General features: G+C 37.4%; 2 protein-coding genes and 1 pseudogene across 2 annotated transcripts; all 3 read left to right on the forward strand.

The window, feature by feature from the left end:
* Positions 1-2,174: 2,174 nt before the first annotated feature.
* Positions 2,175-3,490, forward strand: LOC145823931 (uncharacterized). The gene is made up of 2 exons (XM_082923502.1): positions 2,175-2,457; positions 2,586-3,490. The coding sequence occupies exons 1-2, from the start codon at positions 2,175-2,177 to the stop codon at positions 3,488-3,490; spliced, it is 1,188 nt and encodes a 395-aa protein (XP_082779628.1).
* A 2,628-nt stretch (positions 3,491-6,118) lies between these two features.
* LOC145823932 (chalcone--flavanone isomerase pseudogene) lies at positions 6,119-6,946 on the forward strand (annotated as a pseudogene).
* A 3,747-nt stretch (positions 6,947-10,693) lies between these two features.
* On the forward strand, positions 10,694-12,643 carry LOC114320848 (uncharacterized). The gene is made up of 2 exons (XM_028267927.2): positions 10,694-11,110; positions 12,075-12,643. Exons 1-2 carry the CDS (start codon positions 10,824-10,826, stop codon positions 12,382-12,384), a joined length of 597 nt encoding a protein of 198 aa, XP_028123728.2. The 5' UTR covers positions 10,694-10,823; the 3' UTR covers positions 12,385-12,643.
* Positions 12,644-17,537: the final 4,894 nt, after the last annotated feature.

The raw sequence follows: 17,537 nt of genomic DNA on the forward strand, positions 1-17,537 counted from the left end.
AGTGTTAAGTGTTAGGGGTAGTTTGGTCTTTATGTATTATTCTTATTAGTATAAGTAGTTGTGTGTAAGGGGGAAACCCTAAGTTTTGAATCAATAATCTACAGAAGCTTTCTCTTGTTCTATTTCTTCTTCTTCTTCTTCTTCTTCTTCTTCTTCTTCTTCTTCTTCTTCTTCTTCTTCTTCTTCTCATCTATACATTTAACAAATGTCTTCGTGGATAATCTACCATCTTCAATCGATGCAAAAGCCTTGTTTAAACTGTTTATGAAGTTTGGAGTTGTTAAGGACGCGTTCATTCCTTTCAAAAGAAGGAAGGTAACAAAGTCACAGTTTGGATTTGTTAGATTCAATTGTCAAGTTGCAGCGAATATTGCAATCCAGAAAGCCAACGGATTGTGAGTTGATAGTAGGAGTTTACAAGTGAAGATTGCTGCTTATGATAGAAGCAAAAAGGAGGAGTTGTCGAGGAGACCATAACGTGCTATGCAGAGGATTAATGGCCGAGGGAAAGAGGTTGGGGAGCGATCGTTTGTGGAGGCACTAAAAGGTAATAGAAACATGGCTGTGGAGAAGACAAGTTTGACCATCCATGTGAATGAAGATGGACCTGGGTGGTTACTTGAAAGTGTGATTATGAGGTTGAAGATTTAGATTTCAATCCACAGCATTCAAAAGGTGTTGAATGATAAAGGTTTAGGTCAGACAATGGTAAGGTGTAGAGTAGGAAGGGATGTTGTGCTAACATTCAAGTCTCAAGAGATCATGAAGGAAAGCTTTGCATTTATGAAGGAATGGTTTGATGAATGGTGCGAGTCGATTGTTGTATGGAAACCAGGTCTGCATTTTCAGTGCTTTGGTGTTCCTCTTAACGTGTGGAACATATCCACTTTTAATCAAATCGGGAACATATGGGAGAATGTTATCGGGTTGGAGGATGATATTTGTCAACCTTCTTCATTTTGTTATGGGAAGGTTTGTGTTGCTACAAAGTGTATAGAGTATATTAGCACTACCATTAATCTTGAATGTAAAGGTAGTTGTTATCCAATTTTGGTGTGTGAAGAACAAACAGTTGATAAAGCAACTATCAACAACATGAGTCCTTCAAGGTGTTTGGATGGTTGTTGCTCAAATGTGGGTGTTAGCTTGGAGTCTTTTGCTGATTGCATAGGCCATGAAGAGGGTGAACTAGCAAATGTATGGAGCAAAGTGGAGGATAACGATGGAAGCCGGGGCATGATGGAAGTTGAACTAGCAAAGGACATTAGTAGAATGAAAGATGGTGCTAATCTGGAAGCAAGACATATCAGGTATGGTGCTGAGTCTGCAGAGTATGAGAAGGTGGTTAACATTCAATTGGCAAATGTTAACAATACGTGTAATAAGGTAGATACAGTTGTGGAGGAGACAAACCATGTCATGGGAAATAGGAATAATGAGGCAGCTGGAGTGCAGGTCTCGAGTATGAAGGGGGCGGCTGAGTTAGTCTTTCCATATTTCAATATTAATGCTAAGAAGCAGGCTATTGACAATGACATTATCACCCCGAGCATTTTGAAAAGTCTTAGTGGCACAGAGGTGGATAGGCTAGGAGTTCATCTTGTGGTGAATGTTGAAAAGGCCCATGTGAGTGGGCCATCAAATAGGCCCATTATTTCCAATTTTGGAGAAGGGAGTGTGATGCGTCATAAACATGTTGAAGCCCAAAGTCATGTTGGGATTCGATTAGGTCCAGCATTTAGTCTTATGGGTGTTATGATTGTTGGGGGAAAGGATCTCAGTCAGAAAAAGAGGAGCAGAGTAAGGGGAAGGAAGATAATGTCTCTGGCAATGGATTCGTAGGTTGGCAAGAGGTGATGGTTTGGCAAGAAAAAAAGGGACCAATTCCTATGGGAATCTGGAATAGAGGAGCGGTTTGTAGAGCAGCAATGGTGGTACTGTCATCATCCAGCTGATCTCAGAATCACGGATGTCTAATGCGTAGGGATGTGAAAGCGACAATACAGATTGGTAAAGCACCGGGTATGTAGTGTGAGGGCTGTGAAGAGGATTTATTAGTTAAATGTGTGGAATTAGAGATGAATGATGCAGATCGGGTTCTTCAGGGGGTGGGGGCGGGGGCGGATCGGCCCTAAACACCTGAAGTTGGAGATTTGGGAGTTAGATTGTTTACAATGATTTTGCTCACATGGAATATTGGAGGGCTTGGGAAGGCTGGGAAACGTCGAAAGATAAAGGAGGTGCTCAATGAAAGGAAAGTGGATATGGTGTTTCTTCAGGAGACCAAGAGAGCAGAAATTTCGGAGGAATTACTGTGGTCATTATGGCTAGGGGTGGAGATGGACTTCGTGGTGGTGGATTTAGATGGGTCATCTGGTGGCCTGTTGTGCATATGGAAGCCATCAGCTTTTGAATTGTCAAGATGTTGCTGCAACCGGAATTTCATCTTGTTGTCAGGTACTATTGCTCCATCTTTTTTGTATGTGCTGATGAATGTATATGCACCAAATGAGGTTTCTAGGAGGGGTTTAGTGTGGGAGTCCATCATAAGGTTAAAGGCCATTTCCATTTTCCTTGGTGTCTAGGGGGGGATTTTAACGAGATTAGGAATATTGGCGAAAGGAAAGGATGTTCTAGAAGGGAGAGAGGTATGAAGAATTTCAATGATTTCATTGATCGGATGGAGGTTACTGAATTGGATATGCTTGGAAGGAAGTATATTTGGTGTAATGCTGCAGAGGGAGAAAAGTGGAGCAAAATTGATAGGTTCCTTCTGTCCCCTAAGTGGTTGTTAATGTTTAAGTTCAAAGTTTGGGGGTTTCCTAGAAGAGTCTCTGGTCATTGCCTAGTGGTTCTAATGGAGGATACAAGAGATTGGGGTCCAAGATCGTTTAGGTTCATTAACGCTTGGGTTTTGCATCCTCAGTTCATCTCTATAGTTAAGAAAGCCTGGGAGGAAACAGTGGTATCAAGTTGGGCTGGGTATAAAATTTTTCCCAAATTAAAAGCAGTCAAGGCATCTTTGAAGCAATGGAATATGGAAGTGTCTGGCGATGTTAATCATAAGCTGAAAGTCTCTGAGGATGAATTATATGAGCTGGATCCGATTGCTAAAAGTAGAGACCTTGATGATGGTGAGTTAGTAAGAAGAAGGGAGCTTAGAGAGGAAGTGCTAAAGTGGAGTAACAGAAAGGAATGGTTGTGGCTTCAAAAGTCGCGATTGTTATGGACATTGAACGGGGATAAAAATACCAAGTTCTTTCATTCCATCACATCTGGTCATCAAAATAAGAATTCGTTAAATTCATTGACTATTAATGGAAATGTGATTGAGGATCCAGTGATTATTAAGGAAGAAGTTTATAGACACTTCAGATGTTTATTCTTAGAAACTTGGAAGGTCAGGCCTAAGCTTGGAGGAGTCTTTAAATCAATTGGGAGTAACGATAAGGTTGAGTTGGAAGTTGCCTTCTCTAAAACTGAAATATGAGGAGTTCGATGGGAATAAGGCGCCTGGGCCAGATGGATTTAATCTGTCATGTTTTCAAAAGTGTTGGAAGGTGTTTAAGGTGGAGATGGTTCAATTTTTCAATGACTTCCATTGTTATGACAGATTGGCTAAGTGTCTTACTAGTTCCTTTGTTACTTTAGTTCCAAAAAAAGATTGTCCAAGGGGCCTTATCGATTTTCAACCAATAAGTCTCATTGGGGCAGTATACAAGATCTTATCTAAAGTTCTTGTCCACATATTCAAACGGGTAATATCGATGGTGGTTAGTGAGGCACAATCTTATTTTTTGAAGGGAATGAATATTTTTGATGGGGTGTTGATTGCGAATGAAGTTGTGGATTGGTGGAAGTGCTTGCATAAGAAATGGGTGATTCTTAAGTTGGATTTTGAAAAAGCATATGATTCGGTCAACTGGGATTTCTTATTCTCAATGCTTGGAAACTTTGGCTTTGGTAGGTGAAAAAAAATAACTGATGTATTATTATTGATTGTTCTTGATTGATATGTGTTACAAGATTGATTAAATTACAATTCCTATACAATCTATATATAGAAGAAAATGTGGTAGTAGGTGTAGTGGAGGTGATAGTGGGTTAGGTGAAGTGGAGTGTGTGGTGAAGTGGAGGTAGGTGAAGTGGAGTGTGTAGTGGAGTAGGTGAAGGTAAAGATGGGAAATTCTAACAGCCCCCCGCAAACTCAAGGAGGAGAGAAACTAATCAACTTGAGTTTGGAGAGAGTAACAAAACAAGAAAATACATAAAAATAAAAAAAAGGATAGGAGACACTGTATGGTCGTGTCAGACCGTTGGCGAAGACAGTTTATGGGGTCATGTCGGACCGTTGTAGAAGACAGTTTATGGGGTCATGTCGGACCGTTTGTAGAAGACAGTTTATGGGGTCATGTCGGACCGTTGTAGAAGACAGTTTATGGGGTCATGTCGGACCGTTGTAGAAGACAGTTTATGGGGTCATGTCGGACCGTTGTAGAAGACAATGTTGTGACAGTTTACGGAGTCTTGCTGGACCATTGTAGAAACTAACCGGAATCAATGTCGGGACAGTTTACAGAGTCTTGTCGGACCCTTGTAGAAACTAACCGGAATCTATGTCGGGACAGTTTACAGAGTCTTGTCGGACCCTTGTAGAAACTAACCGGAATCTATGTCGGGACAGTTTACAGAGTCTTGTCGGACCCATAAAGGAGCTAACCGGAATCAATGTCGGGACAGTTTACAGAGTCTTATCGGACCCTTGTAGAGTCGCACCCTCAAAAGGTGTGCCCAATTTTGTCAAAAGGCGTGCCATCAAAAAGCGTGCCCACTTTATCAAAAGGCGTGCCATCAAAAGGCGTGCCCACTTTATCAAAAAGCGTGCCATCAAAAGGCGTGCCCACTTTATCAAAAGGCGTGCCGGAGTCATCATGGCGAGGCACGTGAGTGCCTTGGTTGGCGTGCCCGTTTGTCGGCGTCAAAAGGCGCGCGATGCGCGTGGCTGCCTCGGCTATAAGACAGAGGCTGAGGCTGAGGCAGAGAAAAAACGGCGAGAGATATTCTGAGAGAGGTTTCTGAGAGAGAATCTGTAACACTCTGTTTTCTGAGAGAGATTTCTGAGAGAGACACTGTGTAACACTCTGGTGCCGAGAAAATGGCTTCATCGTCTTCCCGCGGGCTGCTCACCCTCTTTCCTGACCTCAACGAGTCAACGAGAGAGAGAACTGGTGCGGTGGCACTGGAAACTCAACCAAGCGCCCCGGAGTTTACTCCGTTGAACTTTCCGATGCGGTCGGTGGAGCAAAAAATGGCGGTGCTGTCAGATGTGGAGGCCAATCAGTATACTCTGAAGGCATGTGTGGAAAGCATGACGGCGGTCACAAATTTGTCGAACCGGCTGCAGAGTAGGACAAATGAGGTGCAACATGTAAACTCCCAGCTGGCTCTGCTCCAACGCATGTATAAGGATGCGCGAGCAGAGATAAGCGTGCTAAGGGCAGAAAACAAGGAGCTGAAGCGGAAGGCCACCGTGATGTTCCGATTTGGAGGTCCTCCATATGCTGCAGTGGAGGAGTATGGGGGAGTGAACGTGCTTGGCGGCGTGGAAAACACGGAGACATCACCGTCAAGGGCCGTCCAGGACGGAGGCAAGAAGAAGAGACCTGCGGCAGAGTAGAGAAGAAAAAATCCCGCCTGTGGATGTGGTTGTTTTTTTTTTTTTTTTTTTTTTTTTTTTGGTGTAAAATGGTGATCGGGGTGAGCCCCGACATGAATAAAATGAGTTTGGTTTTTTTTTTTTTTTTTTTTTTTGCAAAGAAATAATAATGAAAAAAGGTTGCGTGGCCCACGATGTTGTGAAAACCTGCAATGGGTTGTTCGGCTTTGGTTTTTTTTTTTTTTTTTTTTTTGTTTAATAATAATAATAATAGGAATAATATATATGATAGATAGAAAAGAGAAAAAAAAAAAGAAATTGAAGTCAATATATATATATGTATATGGTTACATATTAAAATATAGTAGGTGGAAAAACAAATGAAAACTTATTGTAAGAGATAGTGGGTGTGTGAATCTGTGAGTGGAGAGTATGTAGTATAATATATTATAATATATGATAATGGAGTGGGGTGAATGAGTGCCTATGTAGGCATGTGCGTGTCGGCCGGTTTGAAAAGAAGAGATATAAAAAATAATAATAATAAATAAATTAAAAAAAAGGAAACAAAGTAGTAAAGTGGAACTATGATGAGATATATTGGAGAAACGGAATCATGATGAGATGCTTGCTCAATCGAAAGCCATGAGGAGAGCAGCGGGAGTCGGTCCACAAGCAGCTCCCTCCCACTGTCAAACCTCCGGGCACGGTCAAGTCCTTCTTCCTCGGCGGCGCAGGAGAGAGGGGTTTGGAAATCCAAGGGAAGTTTATAAAGTTCACGGCCATCGGAGTGTACCTCGAAGATAGCGCCATTCCCTCGCTTGCTGTTAAATGGAAGGGCAAGAGTACAGAGGAGCTGACGGACTCCGTCGAGTTTTTCAGGGATATCGTTTCCGGTCCCTTTGAGAAGTTCACACAGGTGACTATGATCTTGCCATTAACAGGGCAACAATACTCAGAGAAGGTTACAGAACATTGTGTTGCCTAGTGGAAAGCAGTTGGAACCTATACCGATGGTGGTTCTATTCTTTTTACCCAATCACCCCTTGGATCATTGACGATTGCTTTCTCGAAAGACAGCTCCTTACCTGAGACCGGGACTGCGGTGATAGAGAACAAACAATTATCAGAAGCAGCGTTGGAGGACGTGAACAAGTTGAAGATGAGTTTGATGAAGGGCTCTGATGAAACCACAGAGAGAGAGAATTGTATGTGTGCTGTCTGTGGTTTGTGCACTCAGCAGGTGGAAGAAAGGAAATTTTAAGGTATGTGTAGAAAAACTTTAGCAGACTAGGTTGAGGAACTTCAATCAGATTATCAAGGGTCTGGTGTGACATTCTTGGTGTAGTAGATTGCAACTCCCATCTCAGGAACTTCTATTTTTCAAATGTGGACTTTGTTATTGGAAATGGGAATACGATTGGGTTTTAGGAGGACAAGTGGCTGGATAATCAATGCTTCAAAGGGACTTTTTCCAGATTGTTTGAATTGGTTACAAATAGTGATGTTTTATTGCGAGAAATTTGATTCAAAGGGGTGCTTTTGTAGAGTGGTGTTTCCAATTTAGAAGACCTTTAAGGGAATGGGAGATGGCTGAGGTGGGCGCACTCATTTCAAAACTTAATACTACTCCGATTGTTTTAACCAATGTTGATGATTGCCTTAAATGGCGAGCACTTCCTTCTGGGCAGTTTAGTGTGGCTTTAGTCTATAATAGACAAGAGGTTAGAGCTGTCTCAGCTGCCCTGTCTATTATTTGGAAAAATGTTTCTTCTCCAAAAGCACAATTTTTTGGTTGGCCAGCCTGGAAGGGGAGAATTAAATCAGCAGATTTTTTTTACAACGGATTGGGTGATTAGTGAGGATGCTAGTACTTTATGTGTGTTTTGTAAATCTGAAGGGGAGTCTTTGAATCATGTGAGGATGTGGTGCCCAGTGGTGTGGAGATTATGGTCACATATGATAGGTTGGTGGGGTCTTTAGTGGGTACTGCCTGGTTCAGTTGAGGGGTTGCTATGTTGATGGGCTAGCTTTAAGTACAAGAAATTTCCTGGGATGTTGTGGAAATCTATCCCGTGTGCTCTCAGATGGTCCTTATCGAAAGCAATAAATGAGTGTATTTAATGGGGTTCAGCCCCATCTGGGGGAGTTGTGTGATTTAGTTAAAGTTCAGATTATCATGTGGTCAAAACCTCACTTCCCCAAGTGTGAGTACGCAATTCATGAACTTGTGAACAATTTGCAGCCGATCAAGAGCTCTGTTTTTAGTTGAAATTCTGGTGCTGTTGTTAGGATGGTGCATAGTTGCTGGTGTTGTTACATATTGTTGCTGTTGCTACTGCTTGCTGGATGTTTTGTTGGCTAGTTGTTGCTGGTTATGGTGGTGTATAGCTGCTGATGTTGCTATATATTGTTGTTGGTGCTGCTATTGGTGGGCAATTTGTTTGCTGGTTTGTTTGCTGTCTGATGGTGCTGATGTATATTGTTGTTGCTGCTGCTGTTGTTGTTTGTTGGGCGAATTGGTTGCTGGTTGTTGCTGTTTTGGTGATTGCTGGGTTGAGAAGCTGGTGTTGCTAATTGATGGGTAGTGGTGTTTTGTGTAGCTGTTGGTGTCTGTTTGTTGATTGTGTTTTGCTTTTGCTCTATATGTTGGTTTCTCACTAACTTGGAGCTCAGAGTTTGTGCTAGCAGATGATTTGGTGTTCATCCTGATGCCAACCCAGTTGGGATCTTGATGGTTTACTGTGATGTTTTTGCACTCTCCTCTTTTGATATACTCTGTCATTCTTTGTTTGGTTTTATTAATAAAGTTTTATTTTGCTGACCAAAAAAAGAAAATAATGGCATAGCACTAGTTGGTATACCAGTGTGTACATTAATTGGTGTATGTAGTACCACTGGTAAATTATATATTTAATAATAATAGGTTCGATTATGTGATATAGATTATAATTATTTTATGTGATTGATTTTGATCTACTTTAAATTTTTAATGTTTAAACATTAGTGTAAAAATATAAAATAATATGTGAAATTTACTATTGCAACACAAGTGCACCCCTACCAGTTTGCTAAAAACATTACCTACCAGAATATCAAGAAAATTGATTTCACACTGCATGAAGTGATCTACACCTACACGTGTTCCATTCTAAATTTTGTTTAATATTTGGTTGCAAGAAATGAAATCTAGTTTCATGTGACTTTCTAAGCTAAGGTAGGTAGGGAAAGATATACGTAATAATTAATAGGATAAATTATATAGATAATTTCTAATTTACACGATAGGTTAATTTGGTCTTTATAATTTTAATTTGTTCAATTTTATCCTTTAATTTAACGAATTGTGTCATTTTAGTCTAATAAATAACGATTGTTAAGTTAATATAACGGAAGGTCAAACAGTGTGTCAATTTAGTCCCTGTACTTTACACAATGTGTCAATTTGGTTCATGTAGTTTCAATTTTCTCGATTTTGACAAAGACTAAATTGACACATTATGAAAAATACAGGGATTAAATTAACAAATTGTTTGACTTTCCGTTAAATTAAATTAATAACCGTTATTTATTAGACTGAAATGACATAATTTGTTAAATTAAAAGGTAAAATCGAGCAAATTAAAATTATAAAGACTAAATTGACATATCGTGTAAACTACAGAGACTATTTATATAATTTTTCATAATTAATATATATATATATATATATATATAAGGAGAGGAATACACTCATACGTGCCTCAGTCAATTCCTCTCAACTTTTCCAAGTTCTACTCATCTAGAACAACTTTTTTGACATAATCTTGACAAATTGGAATAGAAAAATGTATGCATACATGGTATGTGTGTTTTTGTGTGGGGCGTGAGATTGGGGCTGGGATATGGATGGCTTCCGAGAAGATATATATAGAGCTTATCCTCTTTTATTTATTAGTGTAGCCTAGTACAATTGCTAAAGTCAAAGAACTCAACCATATGAGAAGATAATGTCGAATCTAAAGATAAGGTAATGAAAACCAAAAAACATGGACAATGAATTGATAGGATAACAAACGAGTTCATGGCTTCACGTGCAACCGGGGTCAAGTGTTGACATCTGTATTATGAACCAATACTCTTATTGATTTGCTTGCACAATTCAAAATTCAAAAGTCTATTTTTTATTAAATTTTTTTTGTCAGTTAATTAAAAATCTCCTTTATTTGCTAAAAAAAAAAGTTAATAAAAAAGTTGATGTGTAAAAAATTTATTTTCCATATTCCTATTTTTTGGGGACTTTTTTTAATAGATTTTTAAAGTGGCAAAGTTGGATTTTTAGAAGAAATTAGGTATGTCAAATGATCTAATTTTTTTAAATAACAAAATGAATTTTTTAGCTAATAAAATGTTTTTTTTTAATCGGAAAATATTGATTGTTAATTGTTAGATTAGTACCTACCAAAAAAAATCTCTTTACCCTTAACAAAGTATCTAAGTGCTTGCATTCCTTTAATTCAATCACCTAATAAAATGATTTATATTACCTGGTACCAAAGCCAATTTCTACACTAAATTATAAGGAAAATGTTTGGTGGTCATAAATTCTGTGGCTTAAATGGCCCGAAAATGTCAAAACGACGTCGTTTTGACATTTTTAAAGTTGTTTTGTACTCAAAACGACGTCGTTTTGACATTTTCAGCTATTTGAGCCACAAAATTTATGGCCACCAATCATTGTCCAAATTATAATTAGAATGATGTGATGGGATGTTGTTAAACAATTTTAAAAAAATTGATAGATATTTTGTTTCAAAACGTTAAAATTAACACTCATTTTATATTAATTTTCTGAATAATTATTTATTATTTATGTAGTGTTACTTTTTGAAATTAGTTCCACAAGTCCACTTTTATTTTCTGCATATGTGTCATCATTAGGCCTCGAAATCATGAAAAACCTATTTTTCCATCTGTCATGAGAAATTCATTTCCCTAAAGCAACTTAAACCTAATCCACATATACTCATGCATGTATATATATATATATATATATTTATATATCTGCTCCCTCAAAATGGTCCCAAGCTCATGTTTGTATGATATATAGGGTAACTTTTTTGAGTAACCACCTCCTTCATCCTTTCTTCTTCTTCTTCTTCTTCCACTTGATATATATACCATATCAATGGGTGAAGGCAAAAAGCAAATGCCTAAAAGTCCATGCTCTCTATATGCTGGTGATGCGAAACATGAAGATCACTGGACAATCATGAATGGTGAAGATGATGACACCTACACTACTACTACATCATCCACATCCTCCTTTGAAGATCCAACGGTTTCAAATGGATCATCATCATCAGACATGGCAGATGATGTATCTTCATCATCTACTTCAAATTTATCATCCTCCTCGTGCTCCACCGAACCTTTATATGATTTATCAGAGCTCATGGCCCAGCTACCCATCAAGTAACTGTATATATCTTGTAGGATTTATGTTATATCAGAAAGAATGGTGTCTTAGAAAGATTTAAAACTATAAAACCTTTTGCAAACATTTGCTTTCATTTCAAACTTTTAGATCACTTGCATTTCAAGTCTCCTTTATTGACAAGGCTCTTCTGTAATTCTAATTCTTGTTTAATTGACTTGAAACCCATTATCCACCATGAACTCGTTATCCTTACCAATTCTTAAAGTGGTTTGTCTTGAAAGAAATGGATGAGAACTAGAAAAGGTTCTTTTTTATTTTTATTTTTCATTTTTTGCACCGGTAGTATTAATAGCTTGCTCTTAGGCCAATTTGCTACTTATAATTTTAATTGCATCAATTTTATGATTTAATTTTTTATATTATGTCAATTTATTTTTATTGATAATAATCATTTAAAAATTAGACTGAAATCCAAAGGTAAGGTATTCTAATCATTCTTCTCAACTTAAAATAATTTAATTCTTTTAAATTGATCATTTTACATTTAATTTATGTCCAACTTTTTAATAGATGTTATCTAAATTGACACAATGTTAAAAATTAAAAGGAAAAATTTATATAATTAAAATTACAAAATTCAAATTGTCACAACAAAAAAATTACACGGATCACAAGTTTTACTTTTATTCTATTTTATTTATTTTAAATGGGTTATATTCTGATGCACTTAAAAACTCCCTACATGCTTTAATCACAAACAAAACTTAATTTTTTGTTAATATTTATCTAGATGCATAGGTCAATTTTGCACATCAAAGTTTATTGTTAATGAGTATTACTTATTAGAGTAGTGATTAACAAAATTTAAAATAATAATGCATTTTTTACAGTATATAAATTTATAAATAAATGTATAACTATTTTAAATTTGTTAATAAGTACTTTGGAGCACTTGTTTGCAAAATTCATAGAGTAATACAACTTTGGAATGGTATGCAGGAGGGGACTTTCTAAGTTTTATAAGGGTAAGTCTCAATCTTATGCATCTCTGTCAATGGTGACAAGCATAGAAGATCTCCCAAAGAAAGAAACCCCTTTCAGAAGGAAATTAATGAAGGCATCCAAGAGCTATGGAGGTGGCTTAGACAGCTACAAATCATACACTCTTCCCAAGCCCACTATATCAAAGAAAGCTTCGAGGGGCTCATCATCATCACTATCCTTATTATCATTTCCAACTAGAAGAGGTAGTTTTGTCAGTAGTTGCAGTTCCCCTCTGAATCCTGTACAGGAGAACTGGGGATGTTAGGTCACTTGCCTATATATTATATGCTGCATGACTTTGGTGAAAAACAAAATCTTTGTGTAAAATAGTTGAGAGAATAATTTTTTTAAGAAGGAAGTCAATCATCTTTAATCCCATGATTCTCTCCATTCCAAGATAGTCTCCATAGTTTGTGTATAGCTGTTATTGTCAATTTGTGAATATGTTTTCCACTTGTAATTAACTGATTGTAATATTTTGTATACAGCCTAATATACAACCTACTGAGTTTGAGTTTTCATTATATTCTACATGGTATCAGAGCAACAAGGACATGCCATGGCTGCCTCTTCACCTGTTCTTTCTTCATCACCTGCTCTCCCTGTTAGCTTTTGATAGAAACTTTCTTAAGGAGGAAATATTATTTGCAAATTGTATTGATTTTTTATTGGACTTGTATTTGATATATCTGTCAATAGGCTTACAACCTTATATATTGATGGTCATAAATATGTTACATGAACTAGATTTATGAACCATAAGCAAGTTCCACGAACAAGATCTATGAACCTACACAAACTTTTCAAATAACTAGGTACATAAAGAATGTAGACAATGTATCTAAAAACTAATTACAGAATACAAAGAATGCTATGAATCTAATGTATTCAATGTATCACATTAAGTTTAACACTCCCCTTTACTAATATATTGTGTGGCACCCAACATTTCTCTAAGAAATTCAAACTCGTCCATTGGTAAAGCTTTGGTGAAAATGTCCGCAACCTAATCTTTGATCTTACTTTGCTCTTTTGAATAGAGCCATCCATCCAGGTTGAACTTTGTTTAACAATCCACTTCATACCAATGATTTCTTTTTCTTCCGATTTCTCCACTAAGTCCCAAGTCTTGTTCTTCTCAATCACATGAATTTCATCTTCCATAGCTTTCTTCCATATCTCATCTTTAATTGCCTCTTCAAATTTCTTTGGTTCAATAATGCATAAATTGCATATTGCATAAGATTCCTCATTCTTCTTGAAGTAGAACTTTGATATGAAGAACTTGAACTTGAAGTTGGAGAAGATAGTGAACTAACAATAGGTGACAATCTTTGTGGAGATCCAAATGCTTCAACATCTTCTACTTGTTGACTTTATGAATTTTCATTGGAAGCAATGCCTTGATTTTGAACTATCTTTTCCTTCAATCAAACATGCATTCTCATCAAAGAGAACATCTCTAGATATAACCACCTTCTTCTTGTCCAAACTATAGAGTCTATAGCCTTTAGATTTTGAACTATAACCCACAAAGATGCATTTTTTAGAAGTCTCATCAAGCTTGTGATTCACTTCTTTTAGGACATGAGCACAAGAAATGCAACAAAACACCCTCAAGTGATTCACCGATGGCTTCCTTTCATTCCAAGCTTCAAATGGAGTTTTATTCTTGTGGGGACATAGTTTTGAGTCATCTACGTAGCCTAGGTTATTAGCTGAGATGCCATGTGGATGATCCTAGTTTGCCGAGGTGTAGTGATCTCGCACTTGAGTCTGAGATATTCAGATGAGGACATAGAGTACTAGATGATGTAAGAATATTTGTTTGGATAGGTCAGGACTCTTGACAGAGTTAATCCTATTCCAAATTGGGGGAGTCATTGATAAGTGATATCCTAGAAAGGTTAAGAGATTTATGAGGTGAGACTTCTAAGGGAGGAGGGCACTGATGATTATAAAAGGTAGGTACCTCCGTAGGTCTAAGGTATACTTTAACTTGAGAGTTATTTGTTTAGCCGATATCTTTGAGAGATAGGTTATTGACGTGATCGTAGAGTGCCCTTGGTGGACGAGCCACCGGTCTTGTTTCTATCTGTGTATAGGTGTTGGGCTTCTCTATTCTCATACGTGCTCTACGGTCGGCGAAGATATCCGATTTAGTTGAGAGGTCAAAATTCAACACCTACAATTTGACACTGTCTGTGGGAACTTAGTCAGAATAGATGGCCAACGTTGTACACAACAAGCAAGACCCATGGGTTGGAGACAACTTGTATAGTGAAGAAGGAGAGTGCGTCAAACTTGACGGATAAGATGAGCATGACAATGGGGATAATCGAAAGGAAGTTCGAGAAGCGAATAATGCCATGTCAACTTCTAGGCTGTTCTTAAATGAAACAATGGCAAGTTCCTAGTTACAACCTGGAATTTGGTTGTAAACCTTGCAATACCTCTTGACATAGGCTCTCAGGCCGTCATTAATATCCATCTTCATAGACAACAATGAATCAACCCTCAAAGTTTGAATACTATTGGTAATAAACCGAGTAATGAACATTTCGACAAGACCATCCCAATTCTTCACTAAGCCTGTTGGTAACTTCAAAAACCAATCTGATGTTACGTCCCCCAATGTTACCTGGAACATCTTACGAAGAAGTGGATCCTATCCACACCATAATGACATTGCATTAAGATAAAGACCAATATGGAAGTTAGGATCTAATTTATCATCATATGTGTGAAACTTTGGAATGGAAAACCTCTTCGGAGCCTTAAACACTTCCAACTCCTTTGAGAACGGGGTCTTCAACACATTTAGTGAAGTAACCTCGACCGTGTTGTTCTTTTTTGGAAGGAGGTTACATAAATCCTCCTTAGATCACCCTAGCGCTCTGCTGTTAACTGATTTTAACCTTTTTGGCACACTGCTTCCTGTGTTAGGGTTTGGCATCATGGATTCATTAAGAACCAATGTCTTCTCGGCATGATGATCATGTCCATTTGTAGCTTTCTTTTTGTGCTCCTTTCGGATACAATTAGCCCTGCAGTTTAGACTCCCGTGGTTCCAGAATCTGATTTTACAAGTACAATGTGAAATAGATAAACACAAATGAGTCTAAATCTGACAAATTTTTTGAAAAATCGATTTGAATAAAAATGCCAAAAATGGACAACATTGTTAAATTTTAGAGTTGTCACCTAAACATTTTTGAAAAATTTAGAAAATTTGTGACTCGTGCCATTAAGGCCGTTAGTCCATCATCACCATAGTGTCTTGGCTTGGGAACTTAGGTATGAGAGGGGAATGTCATGAATTGAGCACCCCACTCACCCGATCAAGGATCTGCCTCTACTAATCATGATGTGATTTTTATTTTCATTATATGCCCTTGTCCCGATTTATTATGCTATCTTTTATTAGGTGATGCACAAAAGTATAGATCAATTCACAAAATTTGGAATGCCTTGATTTTATGTTTGTTTTGAAAGAGTGTTTTGAATGCATGTCACTTGAAAAAGCGAGCTCGTATGTACATTAATCAAATTATTCCATTTTAAGTAAAAAAGCTTTCATCCACCGATATTTAAATAGGTATATCATTTAAGCACTTAGCCTCATGAAAAACATACTTGGTATGACAATACAAACACTCATGCAAAATACTAAAGTAATGAATGCTTACCTAGTACTCCAAGGCAAGCCGAATAGAAAAATGCATGCTCTAATATGCAAGTGTCTAATGCAACACATACAAATTGTAATTATAGGGTTCGGTTTTTAACATAGCATATCAATTGATTTGATGTCATGTAGTGAAGCATGTACTCTAATAATAAAGGGACAACCATAAAGTTAGAATGCTGCACCGAAGCAAATGCGTAAAAAATGGAAATTAGGCATGGTAATGACATGAAAAAATGTAAAACATGACGCTAACATTATAAGTAGATAAATAAAAGAGAGAAAGAACAGGGGTTGGAAGACATACACAATTATTACATATTTGCCCATATGCAAGAGGGTCCGAATGTCTGAATGTCTGAATTAAACTAACTATTACAATACCAAATGAATGATAAATGAGCGAATAACTAACTATCTAATTTATTACAACAAAGGTATGACAACAAGAATATGAATAACAATAACAATAACAATAATATAAACAACAACAATAAAAAAAAAATGCACAAGGATTGTATGCGCGTCGATGAAGACGGTTTTCAAAAACTGCTCTGTCTGCCCTCTTGGAATCTGCTCTATTTCAACCTCAGCCATTGTCCTCTGTTTCTGCTAGAAGCACTTTGTTTACCAATCATTGGAGCCTGACTGGCCCCAGTGAGGCCCAGCTGGGTCCAAACAAGTCTGGCCGTGCCCTATTTTCTTATAGAAAAATGTTTTGTGCTCTGAGGTGAAAACAGTGCAAACAGAGCAGCTATGAACCATGTTTGTCCCTTTTGCTCCTCTATTATGGTGAAGCTCAAGAGAAAAACGAATTTGATTATGAAACCATGAATAGGCGCAAGTTGATTACTTGATGGTTTTGGACACAATTGGACATAACTTTATGAATGTAATGAAAGACACACCATCCCTCCCTCCTATTATGAAGTTAGTTCAAAGAGGGAGGTAAACACGCCTCAAGATTCTTCAAAACATCACAAGTTAGCATGTGATGAATCTAGAAGCGATGGATTCAGTATAACGTCCGACCAAATCCAACCAATGTTATTAATCTTCTTTATGTCGGTTGATCCAATTTTAAGCAGATATTATTAACCTTTTTTTAACATACCTTTCCATTACTTAATCATTTTGTCCAAAAAAATGAGAGTTAAGTCCACTAAAAGGGGGGAAGTGTCAAGTAAGAAGTTGTTCTTGGCATGAGAGAGATTTTATGCCTTGGTAATGAACCTCCGAAGAGATTAAATCATTAAGCATGGAAGAGTCTCTTTCTCAAGCTTAAACAACACTCGTTTGAAATAACTCTCAAATGAGAAAAATCAAGAAAAGAGGGAGGGTGCAGAGATGATTATGCAAAGTTGATTATTACAAAAAGTGGGACTCTTTACATGAAAGAAAGGTAAATAAGGCTATCAACTAAAATGACTCGATGTCTAAGGCCTAAACAACCGAAGCCATGAGGACTTACAACACAACAAACAAAGTATTCAAAGCATAAACTAATTAAATGAATTAAAATAGTCCTAAACAACCCTAAAATGTGGGGGGGAAAAAACGGTAGCTAAAAGTATGTTTAAAGAGCACAAAAAGATAGGTAAGAACAAAGAGACACAAAACTAGTAAGCAAGACCAAGGAGAGGTGGCTAACCCCTCCACGTTTAGGACTTCTAAACCATATTTTCTAGCCCTTTTAAACTCTGAAAATCAGCATGTAAGCCAAAGAAAAG

The sequence above is a fragment of the Camellia sinensis genome, chromosome 4 (assembly GCF_055761805.1).
Source record: "Camellia sinensis isolate YWXY chromosome 4, ASM5576180v1, whole genome shotgun sequence".
Taxonomy (NCBI): Eukaryota; Viridiplantae; Streptophyta; class Magnoliopsida; order Ericales; family Theaceae; genus Camellia; species Camellia sinensis.